The sequence below is a fragment of the Hypanus sabinus genome, chromosome 4, assembly GCF_030144855.1.
Source record: "Hypanus sabinus isolate sHypSab1 chromosome 4, sHypSab1.hap1, whole genome shotgun sequence".
In the NCBI taxonomy this organism is placed as follows: Eukaryota; Metazoa; Chordata; class Chondrichthyes; order Myliobatiformes; family Dasyatidae; genus Hypanus; species Hypanus sabinus.
In genome coordinates, this window is record NC_082709.1 from 99547697 (window position 1) to 99563289 (window position 15593).

At 50.6% G+C, this 15593-nt stretch overlaps 1 protein-coding gene across 3 annotated transcripts in view; it reads right to left on the bottom strand.

Annotated features, from left to right (window-relative positions):
- The window catches only part of LOC132393023 (pleckstrin homology-like domain family B member 2), a 414321-nt gene that overhangs the window by 195974 nt on the left and 202754 nt on the right, over positions 1–15593 (bottom strand). For all 3 annotated transcript variants that reach the window (XM_059967716.1, XM_059967715.1, XM_059967717.1), the window contains one exon: positions 12739–12828. In XM_059967716.1, the coding sequence (XP_059823699.1) occupies positions 12739–12828 (90 nt within the window). The remainder of the gene's footprint in view (positions 1–12738; positions 12829–15593) is intronic.

Genomic DNA, 15593 nt, shown 5'->3' on the forward strand with positions numbered 1-15593 from the left:
GAGACCACGGGCACAGTGGGTACGGTCAGTATATCTCACCAGAGACCAGGGGCACAGTGGGTACAGTCACTGTCTCGCAGCAGAGACCATGGGCACAGTGGGTACAGTCAGTATCTCTCACCAGAGACCACGGGCACAGTGGGTACAGTCATTGTCTCTCAACAGAGACCACGGGCACAGTGGGTACAGTCAGTATCTCTCACCAGAGACCACGGGCACAGTGGGTACAGTCAGTATCTCTCACCAGAGACCACGGGCACAGTGGGTACAGTCACTGTCTCTCACCAGAGACCACGGGCACCGTGGGTACAGTCACTGTCTCTCACCAGAGACCACGGGCACAGTGTACACAGTCAGTATCTCCCACCAGAGACCACGGGCACAGTGGGTATAGTCAGTATCTCTCAGGAGAGACCATGGGCACAGTGGGTACAGACAGTATCTCCTACCAGAGACCACGGGCACAGTGGGTACAGTCAGTATCTCACCAGAGACCATGGGCACAGTGGGTACAGTCACTGTCTCTCACCAGAGACCACGGGCACAGTGGGTACAGTCAGTATCTCTCACCAGAGACCACGGGCACAGTGGGTACAGTCAGTATCTCTCACCAGAGACCATGGGCACAGTGGGTACAGTCACTGTCTCTCACCAGAGACCACGGGCACAGTGGGTACAGTCAGTATCTCTCACCAGAGACAACGGGCACAGTGGGTACAGTCACTGTCTCTCACCAGAGACCACGGGCACAGTGGGTACAGTCAGTATCTCTCACCAGAGACCACGGGCACAGTGGGTACAGTCAGTGTCTCTCACCAGAGACCACGGGCACAGTGGGTACAGTCAGTATCTCTCACCAGAGACCACGGGCACAGTGGGTACAGTCAGTATCTCTCACCAGAGACCACGGGCACAGTGGGTACAGTCACTGTCTCTCACCAGAGACCACGGGCACAGTGGGTACAGTCAGTATCTCTCACCAGAGACCACGGGCACAGTGGGTACAGTCACTGTCTCTCACCAGAGGCCACGGGCACAGTGGGTACAGTCACTGTCTCTCACCAGAGACCACGGGCACAGGGGGTACTGTCACTGTCTCTCACCAGAGACCACAGGCACAGTGGGTACAGTCAGTATCTCTCACGAGAGACCACGGGCACAGTGGGAACAGTCAGTATCTCTCACGAGAGACCACGGGCACAGTGGGTACAGTCACTGTCTCTCACCAGAGACCATGGGCACAGTGGGTACAGTCAGTATCTCTCACCAGAGACCACGGGCACAGTGGGTACAGTCAGTATCTCTCAACAGAGACCACGGGCACAGTGGGTACAGTCACTGTCTCTCACCGGAGACCATGGGCACAGTGGGTACAGTCAGTATCTCTCACCAGAGACCACGGGCACAGTGGGTACAGTCAGTATCTCTCACCAGAGACCACAGGCACAGTGGGTACAGTCAGTATCTCTCACCAGAGACCACGGGCACAGTGGGTACGGTCAGTATCTCTCACCAGAGACCACGGGCACAGTGGGTACGGTCAGTATCTCCCACCAGAGACCACGGGCACAGTAGGAATAGTCAGTATCTCTCACCAGAGACCACGGGCACAGTGGGTACGGTCAGTATATCTCACCAGAGACCACGGGCACAGTGGGTACGGTCAGTATCTCCCACCAGAGACCACGGGCACAGTACGAATAGTCAGTATCTCTCAGGAGAGACCATGGGCACAGTGGGTACAGTCAGTATCTCTCACCAGAGACCACGGGCACAGTGGGTACAGTCACTGTCTCTCACCAGAGGCCACGGGCACAGTGGGTACAGTCACTGTCTCTCACCAGAGACCACGGGCACAGGGGGTACTGTCACTGTCTCTCACCAGAGACCACAGGCACAGTGGGTACAGTCAGTATCTCTCACGAGAGACCACGGGCACAGTGGGAACAGTCAGTATCTCTCACGAGAGACCACGGGCACAGTGGGTACAGTCACTGTCTCTCACCAGAGACCATGGGCACAGTGGGTACAGTCAGTATCTCTCACCAGAGACCACGGGCACAGTGGGTACAGTCAGTATCTCTCAACAGAGACCACGGGCACAGTGGGTACAGTCACTGTCTCTCACCGGAGACCATGGGCACAGTGGGTACAGTCAGTATCTCTCACCAGAGACCACAGGCACAGTGGGTACAGTCAGTATCTCTCACCAGAGACCACGGGCACAGTGGGTACGGTCAGTATCTCTCACCAGAGACCACGGGCACAGTGGGTACGGTCAGTATCTCCCACCAGAGACCACGGGCACAGTAGGAATTGTCAGTATCTCTCACCAGAGACCACGGGCACAGTGGGTACGGTCAGTATATCTCACCAGAGACCACGGGCACAGTGGGTACGGTCAGTATCTCCCACCAGAGACCACGGGCACAGTACGAATAGTCAGTATCTCTCACCAGATACCACGGGCACAGTGGGTACAGTCAATGTCTCACACAGAGACCACGGGCACAGTGGGTACAGTCAGTATCTCCCACCAGAGACCACGGGCACAGTACGAATAGTCAGTATCTCTCACCAGAGACCACGGGCACAGTACGAATAGTCAGTATCTCTCAGGAGAGACCATGGGCACAGTGGGTACAGTCAGTATCTCCTACCAGAGACCACGGGCACAGTGGGTACAGTCAGTATCTCACCAGAGACCATGGGCACAGTGGGTACAGTCAATGTCTCACCCAGAGACCACGGGCACAGTGGGTACAGTCAGTATCTCCCACTAGAGACCACGGGCACAGTGGGTACAGTCAGTATCTCTCACCAGAGACCACGGGCACAGTGGGTACAGTCAGTATCTCTCACCAGAGACCACGGGCACAGTGGGTACAGTCACTGTCTCTCACCAGAGACCACGGGCACAGTGGGTACAGTCAGTATCTCTCACCAGAGACCACGGACACAGTGGGTACAGTCAGTATCTCTCACCAGAGACCACGGGCACAGTGGGTACAGTCAGTATCTCTCACCAGAGACCACGGGCACAGTGGGTACAGTCAGCATCTCTCAGCAGAGACCATGGGCACAGTGGGTACAGTCAGTTTCTCCCACCAGAGACCACGGGCACAGTGTGTACAGTCACTGTTTTTCACCAGAGACCATGGGCACAGTGGGTACAGTCAGTATCTCTCAGCAGAGACCACGGGCACAGTAGACACAGTCAGTATCTCTCAACAGAGACCACGGGCACAGTGGGTACAGTCACTGTCTCTCACCGGAGACCACGGGCACAGTGGTCACAGTCAGTATCTCTCTCCAGAGACCACGGGCACAGTGGGTACAGTCACTGTCTCTCACCGGAGACCACGGGCACAGTGGTCACAGTCAGTATCTCTCACCAGAGACCACGGGCACAGTGGGTACAGTCACTGTCTCTCACCGGAGACCACGGGCACAGTGGGTACAGTCAGTATCTCTCACCAGAGACGACGGGCACAGTGGGTACAGTCAGTATCTCTCACCAGAGACCACAGGCACAGTGGGTACAGTCAGTATCTCTCACCAGAGACCACGGGCACAGTGGGTACGGTCAGTATCTCTCACCAGAGACCACGGGCACAGTGGGTACGGTCAGTATCTCCCACCAGAGACCACGGGCACAGTAGGAATAGTCAGTATCTCTCACCAGAGACCACGGGCACAGTGGGTACGGTCAGTTTATCTCACCAGAGACCACGGGCACAGTGGGTACGGTCAGTATCTCCCACCAGAGACCACGGGCACAGTACGAATAGTCAGTATCTCTCACCAGATACCACGGGCACAGTGGGTACAGTCAATGTCTCACACAGAGACCACGGGCACAGTGGGTACAGTCAGTATCTCCCACCAGAGACCACGGGCACAGTACGAATAGTCAGTATCTCTCACCAGAGACCACGGGCACAGTGGGTACAGTCAATGTCTCACACAGAGACCACGGGCACAGTGGGTACAGTCAGTATCTCTCACCAGAGACCACGGGCACAGTGGGTACAGTCAGTATCTCTCACCAGAGACCACGGGCACAGTGGGTACAGTCACTGTCTCTCACCAGAGACCACGGGCACAGTGGGTACAGTCAGTATCTCTCACCAGAGACCACGGACACAGTGGGTACAGTCAGTATCTCTCACCAGAGATCACGGGCACAGTGGGTACAGTCAGTATCTCTCAGCAGAGACCACGGGCACAGTGTGTACAGTCACTGTTTTTCACCAGAGACCACGGGCACAGTGGGTACAGTCAGTATCTCTCAGCAGAGACCACGGGCACAGTGGGTACAGTCACTGTTTTTCACCAGAGACCACGGGCACAGTGGGTACAGTCAGTATCTCTCAGCAGAGACCACGGGCACAGTGGGTACAGTCAGTATATCTCAGCAGAGACCACGGGCACAGTGGGTACAGTCAGTATCTCTCACCAGAGACCACGGGCACAGTGGGTACAGTCACTGTCTCTCACCAGAGACCATGGGCACAGTGGGTACAGTCAGTCTCTCTCACCAGAGACCACGGGCACAGTGGGTACGGTCAGTGTCTCTCACCAGAGACCACGGGCACAGTGGGTACAGTCACTGTCTCTCAGCAGAGACCACGGGCACAGTGGGTACAGTCAGTATCTCTCAGCTGAGACCACGGGCACAGTGGGTACAGTCACCGTTTTTCACCAGAGATGAACGACACTGGTCGTTCCATGGGATACTAAAGGAGAATGTGATATGGGGGAATATGACTGATGGCTAGCAGGGACTCGATGGCTGAAATGGTGTCAAATGAGAGTGCAGCACGCAAAAAGGGGTTTAGCAAGCAGGGGTGTCCCATAGGGAGGCTGGCTTCTTACATCTCAGTCCAGCTGTAAATTCAGAGACTCAGTGGTCACATCCCGTCCCCGGCATGGGCTGATTTACTGAACGTGGGTCCTCCGGTGCCCGAGTGAGACCCCCCTGACCCAGCCAGTGACCTAGCCAGGAGCAAAAGCCCAAGGAGTGAATCTAACTCAGTCTCAGGATCAGTTAAATAACTTGGCCCCCTCGTAACTGGTGGGCTCACTCCCCAGGGGCAGGGTCTGGGCAGGGAGGGAAGGAGCGGGTACCTCGAGCTGGGCCGGATTGCTCGGGTGTTGGGCTCCCCAATCCCCCATACCATGGGGCAGAAGGGGGGTCTAAACGCAGAGCCCAAAGCCCAACCCACGGTCCTCTTGCCCCTGACAGCACAGTGCCAATCTTGTTCAACACGGGCAGGAGGGGAGGCAGGCAGGCAGGCCACGGGGCCTTTCGGCTGGAAATTAACGCTGCTGGGGCAGACGAGAAGATGGAGTGTAGCATTTGTACAAATGGGTGGCTGGTGGTCACCAGGGGCAGAGGGACTGCTGCAGTGTGGTGTCTGTGAGTGCCATCCATTAAATCCCAATCCCAGACAGGCACAACTGATGAAGAGAACCGAGCTCCTGAGAGTGAAGCGTCCCTGTCTGCTGGTGGCTGGTCTCGTCAGCAGCTGGCGCCACCCACACACCAGGGCAGCTGGTGCTGTACAACTCACTGACCTGGCTGACAGTCACATATTCCTGGCAAAGGAGCAGAAAACCCAGGGTTCAAAGGCACAACGCACAATGCCAGCAGTGGCGGATACAGCAGGGACGGGGAGTGAGGTGGGGGGGGGGGGGTGAGGGAGAGGGGTGTGAGGGACAGAGGGGAGAGCAGGAAGGGGGGTTGAGGGAGGGGCAGGGACGAGAGGGGGTGGGGTGATGGAGGGAGAGAGGGGGTGAGGGAGAGGGAGGATGTCACAATACCACGCGGTTTGGATAACACTATTACAGCTCCCGGCATGCTGAAGTTTGGAGTTCAATTCTGGTCCTGCCTGGAAGGAGTCTGTACGTCCTCCCCATGGAATGTGAGGGTTTTCCCTGGAAGTTTCTGGTTGTCTGCTCATTGTAGATGTCCCATGATTAGGTAAGGGTTAACAAGGGAATGTTGAGGTTTACTGTGGTTGCCGAGTCCGCGACCCAACTCTTTAAAATAAGTAAAGAGACTGAGGAAGTGGGTAGACATGAGGGGATAGTGAGGGAGTGGGTAGACATGAGGGGATAGTGAGGGAGTGGGTAGACATGATGGGATAGTGAGGGAGTGGGTAGACATGAGGGGATAGTGAGGGAGTGGGTAGACATGAGAGGATAGTGAGGGAGTGGGTATACATGGGGGATAGTGAAGGAGTGGGTAGACATGAGGGGATAGTGAGGGAGTGGATAGACATGGGGGATAGTGAAGGAGTGGGTAGACATGAGGGGATAGTGAGGGAGTGGATAGACATGGGGGATAGTGAAGGAGTGGGTAGACATGAGGGGATAGTGAGGGAGTGGGTAGACAAGAGGGGATAGTGAGGGAGTGGATAGACATGGGATAGTGTGGGAGTGGGTAGACATGAGGGGATAGTGAGGGAGTGGGTAGACATGATGGGATAGTGAGGGAGTGGATAGACATGAAGGGATAGTGAGGGAGTGGATAGACATGAGGGGATAGTGAGGGAGTGGGTAGACATGAGGGGATAGTGAGGGAGTGGATAGACATGAGGGGATAGTGAGGGGGTAGACATGAGGGGATAGTGAGGGAGTGGGTAGACATGAGGGGATAGTGAGGGAGTGGGTAGACATGATGGGATAGTGAGGGAGTGGATAGACATGAAGGGATAGTGAGGGAGTGGATAGACATGAGGGGATAGTGAGGGAGTGGGTAGACATGAGAGGATAGTGAGGGAGTGGGTATACATGAGGGGATAGTGAGGGAGTGGATAGACATGAGGGGATAGTGAGGGAGTGGGTAGACATGGGATAGTGAGGGAGTGGATAGACATGAGGGGATAGTGAGGGGGTAGACATGAGGGGATAGTGAGGGAGTGGGTAGACATGAGGGGATAGTGAGGGAGTGGGTAGATATGAGGGGATAGTGAGGGAGTGGATAGACATAAGGGGATAGTGAGGGAGTGGGTAGACATGAGGGGATAGTGAGGGAGTGGATAGACATGGGATAGTGAGGGAGTGGGTAGACATGAAGGGATAGTGAGGAAGTGGGTAGACATGAGGGGATAGTGAGGGAGTGGGTAGACATGAGGGGATAGTGAGGGAGTGGGTAGACATGATGGGATAGTGAGGGAGTGGATAGACATGAGGGGATAGTGAGGGAGTGGGTAAACATGAGGGGATAGTGAGGGAGTGGATAGACATGAGGGGATAGTGAGGGGGTTGACATGAGGGGATAGTGAGGGAGTGGGTAGACATGAGGGGATATTGAAGGAGTGGGTAGACATGAGGGGATAGTGAGGGAGTGGATAGACATGAGGGGATAGTGAGTGAGTGGGTAGCCATGAGGGGATAGTGAGGGAGTGGGTAGACATGAGGGGATAGTGAGGGAGTGGATAGACATGGGGGATAGTGAGGGAGTGGATAGACATGGGGGATAGTGAGGGAGTGGGTAGACAAGAGGGGATAGTGAGGGAGTGGATAGACATGGGATAGTGTGGGAGTGGGTAGACATGAGGGGATAGTGAGGGAGTGGGTAGACATGAAGGGATAGTGAGGGAGTGGATAGACATGAGGGGATAGTGAGGGAGTGGGTAGACATGAGGGGATAGTGAGGGAGTGGATAGACATGGGATAGTGTGGGAGTGGGTAGACATGAGGGGATAGTGAGGGAGTGGGTAGACATGAAGGGATAGTGAGGGAGTGGATAGACATGAGGGGATAGTGAGGGAGTGGGTAGACATGAGGGGATAGTGAGGGAGTGGGTATACATGAGGGGATAGGGAGGGAGTAGATAGACATGAGGGGATAGTGAGGGAGTGGGTAGACATGAGGGGATAGTGAGGGAGTGGATAGACATGAGGGGATAGTGAGGGAGTGAGTAAACATGAGGGGATAGTGAGGGAGTGGATAGACATGAGGGGATAGTGAGTGAGTGGGTAGCCATGAGCGGATAGTGAGGGAGTGGGTAGACATGAGGGGATAGTGAGGGAGTGGATAGACATGAGGGGATAGTGAGGGAGTGGGTAGCCATGAGGGGATAGTGAGGGAGTGGTTAGACATGAGGGGATAGTGAGGGAGTGGATAGACATGGGGGATAGTGAGGGAGTGGGTAGACATGAGGGGATAGTGAAGGAGTGGGTAGACATGAGGGGATAGTGAGGGAGTGGATAGACATGAGGGGATAGTGAGGGAGTGGATAGACATGAGGGGATAATGAGGGAGTGGGTAGACATGAGGGGATAGTGAAGGAGTGGATAGACATGAGGGGATAGTGAGGGAGTGGATAGACATGTGGGGATAGTGAGGGAGTGGGTAGACATGAGGAAGTACTGAGGGAGTTGTAAGGAATGAGGGATATATGAGGGAGTAAGTAGGCATGAGGAGGTAGTGAGAGAGTGGATAGGCATGAGGGGGAGATGAGGGAGTGGGAAGGCATAAGGGGGAGATGAGGGAGTGGAAAGGCATGAGGGGGAAATGAGGGAGTGGGAAGGCATAAGGGGGAGATGAGGGAGTGGGAAGGAATGAGAGGGAGATGAAGGAGTGGGTAGGCATTAAGGGATTAGTGAGAGAGTGGGTAGGCATGATGGGGGTAGGGAGTGGGTGAGTAGGCCTGAGGGGGTAGTGAGGGAGCGGATAGGCATGAGGGGGTGGTGACAGAGCAGGTAGACCTAAGGGGGACATGAAGGGGAGATGAGGAAGTGGAGAGTTACGATGGACTGGAAAGAGATGATCTTTCATCAGCAGGGAGAGCTGATGGAGTGCAGAGACACGATGAACGTGAAAGTGGAGAAACAAACACAATTGAATTACAGAGATGGAGGCAGATTACATACCTGAGAGTGTGACTGTAATGTGATACTGTTTACATACCTGAGAGTGTGACTGCAATGTAATACTGTTTGCACACATGGGAAGGCATGAGGGGGAGATGAGGGAGTGGAAATGTAATACAGTTTGCAAACCTGAGAGTGTTACTGTAATGTAATACTGTTTGCACAACTGAGAGTGTGACTGCAATGTAATACTGTTTGCACAACTGAGAGTGTGACTGCAATGTGATACTGTTTACACACCTGAGAGTGTGACTGTAATGTAATACAGTTTGCAAACCTGAGAGTGTGACTGCAATGTAATACAGTTTGCAAACCTGAGAGTGTGACTATAATGTAATACAGTTTGCAAACCTGAGAGTGTGACTGCAATGTAATACAGATTGCACACCTGAGAGTGTGACTGTAATGTAATACAGTTTGCAAACCTGAGAGTGTGACTATAATGTAATACAGTTTGCAAACCTGAGAGTGTGACTGCAATGTAATACAGATTGCACACCTGAGAGTGTGACTATAATGTAATACAGATTGCACACCTGAGAGTGTGACTGCAATGTAATACAGATTGCAAACCTGAGAGTGTGACTGCAATGTAATACAGTTTGCAAACCTGAGAGTGTGACTATAATGTAATACAGTTTGCAAACCTGAGAGTGTGACTGCAATGTAATACAGATTGCACACCTGAGAGTGTGACTGTAATGTAATACAGTTTGCAAACCTGAGAGTGTGACTATAATGTAATACAGTTTGCAAACCTGAGAGTGTGACTGCAATGTAATACAGATTGCACACCTGAGAGTGTGACTATAATGTAATACAGATTGCACACCTGAGAGTGTGACTGCAATGTAATACAGATTGCACACCTGAGAGTGTGACTATAATGTAATACAGATTGCACACCTGAGAGAGCGACTATAATGTAATACAGATTGCACACCTGAGAGTGTGACTATAATGTAATACAGATTGCACACCTGAGAGTGTGACTGTAATGTAATACAGATTGCACACCTGAGAGTGTGACTATAATGTAATACAGATTGCACACCTGAGTGTGTGACTATAATGTAACAGATTGCACACCTGAGAGTGTGACTGCAATGTAATACAGTTTGCAAACCTGAGAGCGTGACTATAATGTAATACAGATTGCACACCTGAGAGTGTGTCTGTAATGTAATACAGATTGCACACCTGAGAGTGTGACTGCAATGTAATACAGTTTGCAAACCTGAGAGCGTGACTATAATGTAATACAGATTGCACACCTGAGAGTGTGACTGTAATGTAATACAGTTTGCAAACCTGAGAGCGTGACTATAATGTAATACAGATTGCACACCTGAGAGTGTGACTGTAATGTAATACAGATTGCACACCTGAGAGTGTGACTGCAATGTAATACAGTTTGCAATCCTGAGAGTGTAACTGCAATGTAATACAGTTTGCAATCCTGAGAGCGTGACTATAATGTAATACAGATTGCACACCTGAGAGTGTGACTGTAATGTAATACAGATTGCACACCTGAGAGTGTGACTGCAATGTAATACAGTTTGCAAACCTGAGAGTGTAACTGCAATGTAATATAGATTGCACACCTGAGAGTGTGACTATAATGTAATACAGATTGCACACCTGAGAGTGTGACTATAATGTAATACAGATTGCACACCTGAGAGTGTGACTGTAATGTAATACAAATTGCACACCTGAGAGTGTTACTGTAATGTAATACGGTTGACACAACCGAGAGTGTGACTGCAATATAATACTGTTCAGAGGAATAACATCGGATGTGCTCCTCCAGGTGAACACTGTGACATGAGAAATGGGACTCAATGCCCAGGGAAGCCTGCTGGATTTGTGAACCAGTTCAAGTGTCAACGAAGCAGGCTTTTGGGACAGCAATGTGGAGATGGAGAAGGGGGTGAGCCTAGTTTCATGGGAGTAGGACTTATTATCAATGGGAAGCTCATCTCAGCCACATTCTGGACCAGGTCTTACAACAACATTGCACTTGTCCTTGATTGTGTCTTTGTTTATATTTTTGCTTTTTTCCACCATCCAGTATAATTTTGCAGTTTACAGTGTATCATATGTTCTCTGTAGGTGAGATGCTGCTGTTTTTCATTATTCCTGTATCCTGCTGTACATGAGCACACGCTATGAATTGAGAACTAGTGTCGGGGGACATGGGGTAGAGTGGAGTGTGTTACTCAGTGTCAGGAGAAGATGGTCAAGTTGCCACATCCCAGCATATCCTTGGGGTGGAAAGAGATCAGTTTAACTTTAGAGTTAAGACTCTAATCTAACATATGAACTTGAGGGCTGCCACAGATTAACAAGTGAAGAGGGAAGCACAGGATGGAGGAGGTGTGGCCTCCCTCTTCTGTCCGATCTATGTCCCCGCACCGGCCAGAGGGCAGCTTCAGCGACCCACACCCCGAATTGCCACAGTGGTTCAGCCTCTCACTGAGGCAGCTCCGAGGCTTGGTGACCCGATGGGAAGTTATGAAACAAAAGGCACAGGTGGACAGTTAGAATCTTTATCCCAGTGTAGAAATGTTAAATACTAGAGAGCATGCATTTGCTCAGGTGTCCTGGCATGGAAGAGCCCGTCTCAAGAACAGATGCAATGGGGACGGAGAGGAGATATGCAGGACAAGTACTTTTATACAGAGAGCGGTGGGTGCCTGGGCTGCACCACCAGGGATGGTGGTGGAGGCGGGTGCGATTGTGGTGATTAAACAGATAGAGGAATATGCAGGGAATGGGTCACACACAGGAAGATGACATCAGTTTAGCATGGCATCATGCATGGTACAAACAACAGGGCTGAAGTGTCTGCTTCTGTGTTGTATAATTTGATATTCTACCTTGTACACTAACATCAGGTGCAGGAACCTTCAATCCAACATTCAACAAGATTCTATCTGACTGTAATCCCAATACCAGTACACCTTTTGTAACCTTTCACCCGCTTTCCCATTGTTAATACCCAATTAACAATATCCAAAGACTCATGACCTTCAGGGAGAAATCTGTCTGAAATCTGCGACCACTTATTTTTGAACAATAACCCTGATTCTAGATTCCCTAACAAGAAGAATCCACTCTCAGCCTGTTGAGACTGTGTTTTCTTGTGGTAGGAGAGGACCAGGGTATTCTGTCAGAGATGGGGTAAGAATAGAAACACATGAAATTGGGGTGAGGCCTTCATCAATAACACTAGGCATTGAAGCCCTGCTTTCTGCAAAAAAAAGGACACCTCAGGCCTTTGCTCAGGTGTCCTGGCATGGAAGAGCCCGTCTCAAGAACAGATGCAATGAGGACAGAGAAACAGGGAGAAAGGGATGTTATCCTTACAAGAAACGGTGCAAAGTGAGGTAGCTGTGAGAGTCCATGGGCTTGTAGTAAATGTTGCTTAATAGTTTGTCTCAAGGCAGGCGAGGTAGGTGATGGAGGTAGGCCAATTGAATCTGAGTGTAGGGTGGAAGTTGGTAGCGAAATTCATAAAATTGTTGAGTTCTGTACGGGTGTAGGAGACAGCACCGATGCAATTGTCGATGCAGCAGGGAGAGAGTTGGTGTAGTCTTTGAACATGGAATGCTCCATGGAGCCAATGACAAGGCAGGTGTAGCTGGGGCCCAGCGGGTGCCAATGGAAGTGAGGTTAAGCACCAGTTCTGCCAGGCGGTAAGTTGCTGTACAGAGGAACAAACTCGAGAAATCACATTCAAAGCATCACTCGCACCACACACTCAATGCAGCATTAAAATGTGTAATATTTGCAAAAGAAAATTCTGTTAGCAGGGCAGTTTGCAGGCTGGGAAAGGTGAAATTACCTCTTTGAGTATATTTGGATTGATAGGAAGTCTGGTCCTCCCGGTGTTTGCACAGTAGACCTTCTCCACACTCGTCAGGTTCTCTTTTTCCTGAGGGGAACAACGGTTTCGATCATTAATAGCCCATCCGTTATATCTAAAACAGATCTGCCACTAACAGCTATAAACTGAGGCACAGCGAACTGCAGAAGACAGAAGAGATTGCAGATGCTTGAATCTGGAGCACAAATGATCTGCTGCTGGATCTCAGCGGGTTAGGCAGCATCTACTTCAGGGAGAGCGAAGCACAGAAACAAATGTCGCTGTGATGATCGTATGCTCTAGTATCAATTGTTTGGTGACAATAAAGTATTTGTATTTGTATCTGTGGAGGGAGAAGGACCATCAACGTTTCCGGCTGACACCCTTCCTCGGGATAGACGCTCAGTGGCCACTTTATTAGGTACACCTGCTCGTTAAAGCAAAAGCCAATCATGTGGCAGCAATTCAAAGTGCAAAAGCATGCAGGCACGGTCAAGAGCTCCAGCTGTTGTTCAGACCAAACATCAGAATGAGGGAAGAAATGTGATCCAAGTCAGAAACTGCTGGTCCTCTAGCATTCTCTTGCATAATACTGTAGTCTCTACAGTTTACAGAGGATGGTCAAAAAATGAATAAAACATTGGCAATTCTCTGGGTAAAAACACACTAATAAGAAAGGCCAGAGGAGATTGACCAGACTGGTTCAAGCTGACAGTAACTCATTACAACAGTGGTGTGCAGAGGAGCATCTCTGAACGCACAACACATCAAACCTTGAAGTAGATGATCTACAGCAGCAGAAGACCATGAACATACACAGAGTTAGGTCCTCCTGTATCTAATAAAGTGGCTAATGAATGTATATGGTTTACAGCTAAATGTAACTCAGATTAGAAAATGCTGGCAGATGTCCTGCGAACTTTACAAGATGATCCCTCACCCCCCTGACATTTATTGGTGAACCAGTAAAAGGTGCTGAAAATGCTTTTGTTTCTCTGATCAATGCTGCCTGTTTGCTCCCGAAACTTGAATGGTGAGACAGGACTTTGTTCAATAAACACACTCCCGGAACTATTCTATTCCCAGGTCAGTCGGTGATGGTGGTGTCTGCTGGATAACGTTGGGTTTGGCAAGGACAAGTAGCCCTATACCATTCTAGATCAGTCGGTGATGTCTGCTGGATAATGCTGGGTTTGGTAAAGTACTGTCTGACTATAATCCCATCAATCATAGACACTTAACTGCAGCAATGAACCCCATTTCCCAGTTCACTGGAGAACTGTCCCCTGGTGGTAACGCTGATAGCATTGTGCTAATAATGGAATGTGGAGGTGTTATCAGGTGAAGGTGAGACACTCTGCCACTCTCCAGCAGGACGGCTGGGTCTGAGTTCTCGCTTTGTGTTCATTTTCAGCCTTAAACCTGAAGACCATTCTAGTCAGCAGAGCAGAACCTAGAGCTTCTTCCACCTCCATTAGAGCAAAGACTGCTGTAAGGGTGAGCAGAAGGGTGAGTTCCTTCCATCTCCATACCTGAGCTCTCTCCAATTACTTTTGCTCCCAATTCACTACTGCTCCGAGCTAACAAGCGGTGGACCAGTCTAGGTATAGAAAACTTCAGCTGACTTCTGTGACTTAAGCTAAAAAGGGTTCTAAAATTCCCAGCCTTTGTATTGGTATTGAGACTGGTATTAGTTGGCATTGTCACATGAACCAAGATACAGTGCAAAGCATTCCATACATCATTACATCGAAGGAGCAAACATAGAAACAGAAGGCAGCAAGTTACGTTACATAGAAAGTGCAGGTGGGTGAATGAAGTGCAAGGGCCGAGACGAGGCAGACTGAGAGATTGAGAAGTAACCTTTAACATATGGCACTGATTCACAAGCCTGATAACAGTGGGATTGAAGCTGTCCTTGAGCCTGGTGACATGTGCTCTCAAGCTTTTGCAATCTTCTGCCTACAGAGAAAGGGGAGAAGAGAGAATGACTGTGTAGGAAGGGTTCCTGATTACGTTGGCTTCCTTCACGTGGAAGGAAGTGTAAACAGAGTTAATGGAGGAGAAGCTGGTTTTAAAAAATTGCTTCTGATTTCACTTCAACACAACTTCAGTCTAATTTGCAAAGCCCTCCTGTACTGCAATTCTCCACCAGAGGAAACAGGTCCCATATTGGGTCCTTTGAGTCTGCCAAATTCTTCAGATGGATCAGCCCTGAAGTTCTCTGCATCCAAGGAGCTTGTGCAATGTGGTTCCAACTCTGCTTGTTGAGAGCCTTCCCACCTTTCTACAGCTGAGCGTAAGAAAGCCAAATACCAGGAGATGGTAGAGCAGTGCCAGAGACAGGGGTGGGGGGCACGATGTGAGCCTATCAAAGTGTGGTGTAGAGGTCTTGCTGCTGCTCACTGTGCAGAACTGACTCTCTCCTTGGCATTACAGGCCGCAAAGACAGAGCCGTCAGGACCGTCACAGAGGCTGCCGAGTGAGTCTTCGATCAACACAAGCCTGACCGGGTCATCTGGCCAGGAGTGGCTGAAAAACTCAAAGCTCCCGGTGTCCCCAGGGTGCATCACTGGTAACGTGTCCCAGGACACATGAGGATGTACCTCAGCATCAAGATGCTCTGGCAGTGTTCGCATCCCGTAGGCTGAACTATGGAATCCACCTGTCACGTGAAACTCCTGTGCTGGCTCTGACGCCTCAGGAAGGAAACGCTCATTGCCAGCAAATGCAGCAGAAATGTTGCCCAGCATTGGGAATTCAGTCGCATTTGAGAAAGAACATTCTCGTCTAATCACGACTTCAGTGAGCATGTCAGCTTGAAGTAATTAATA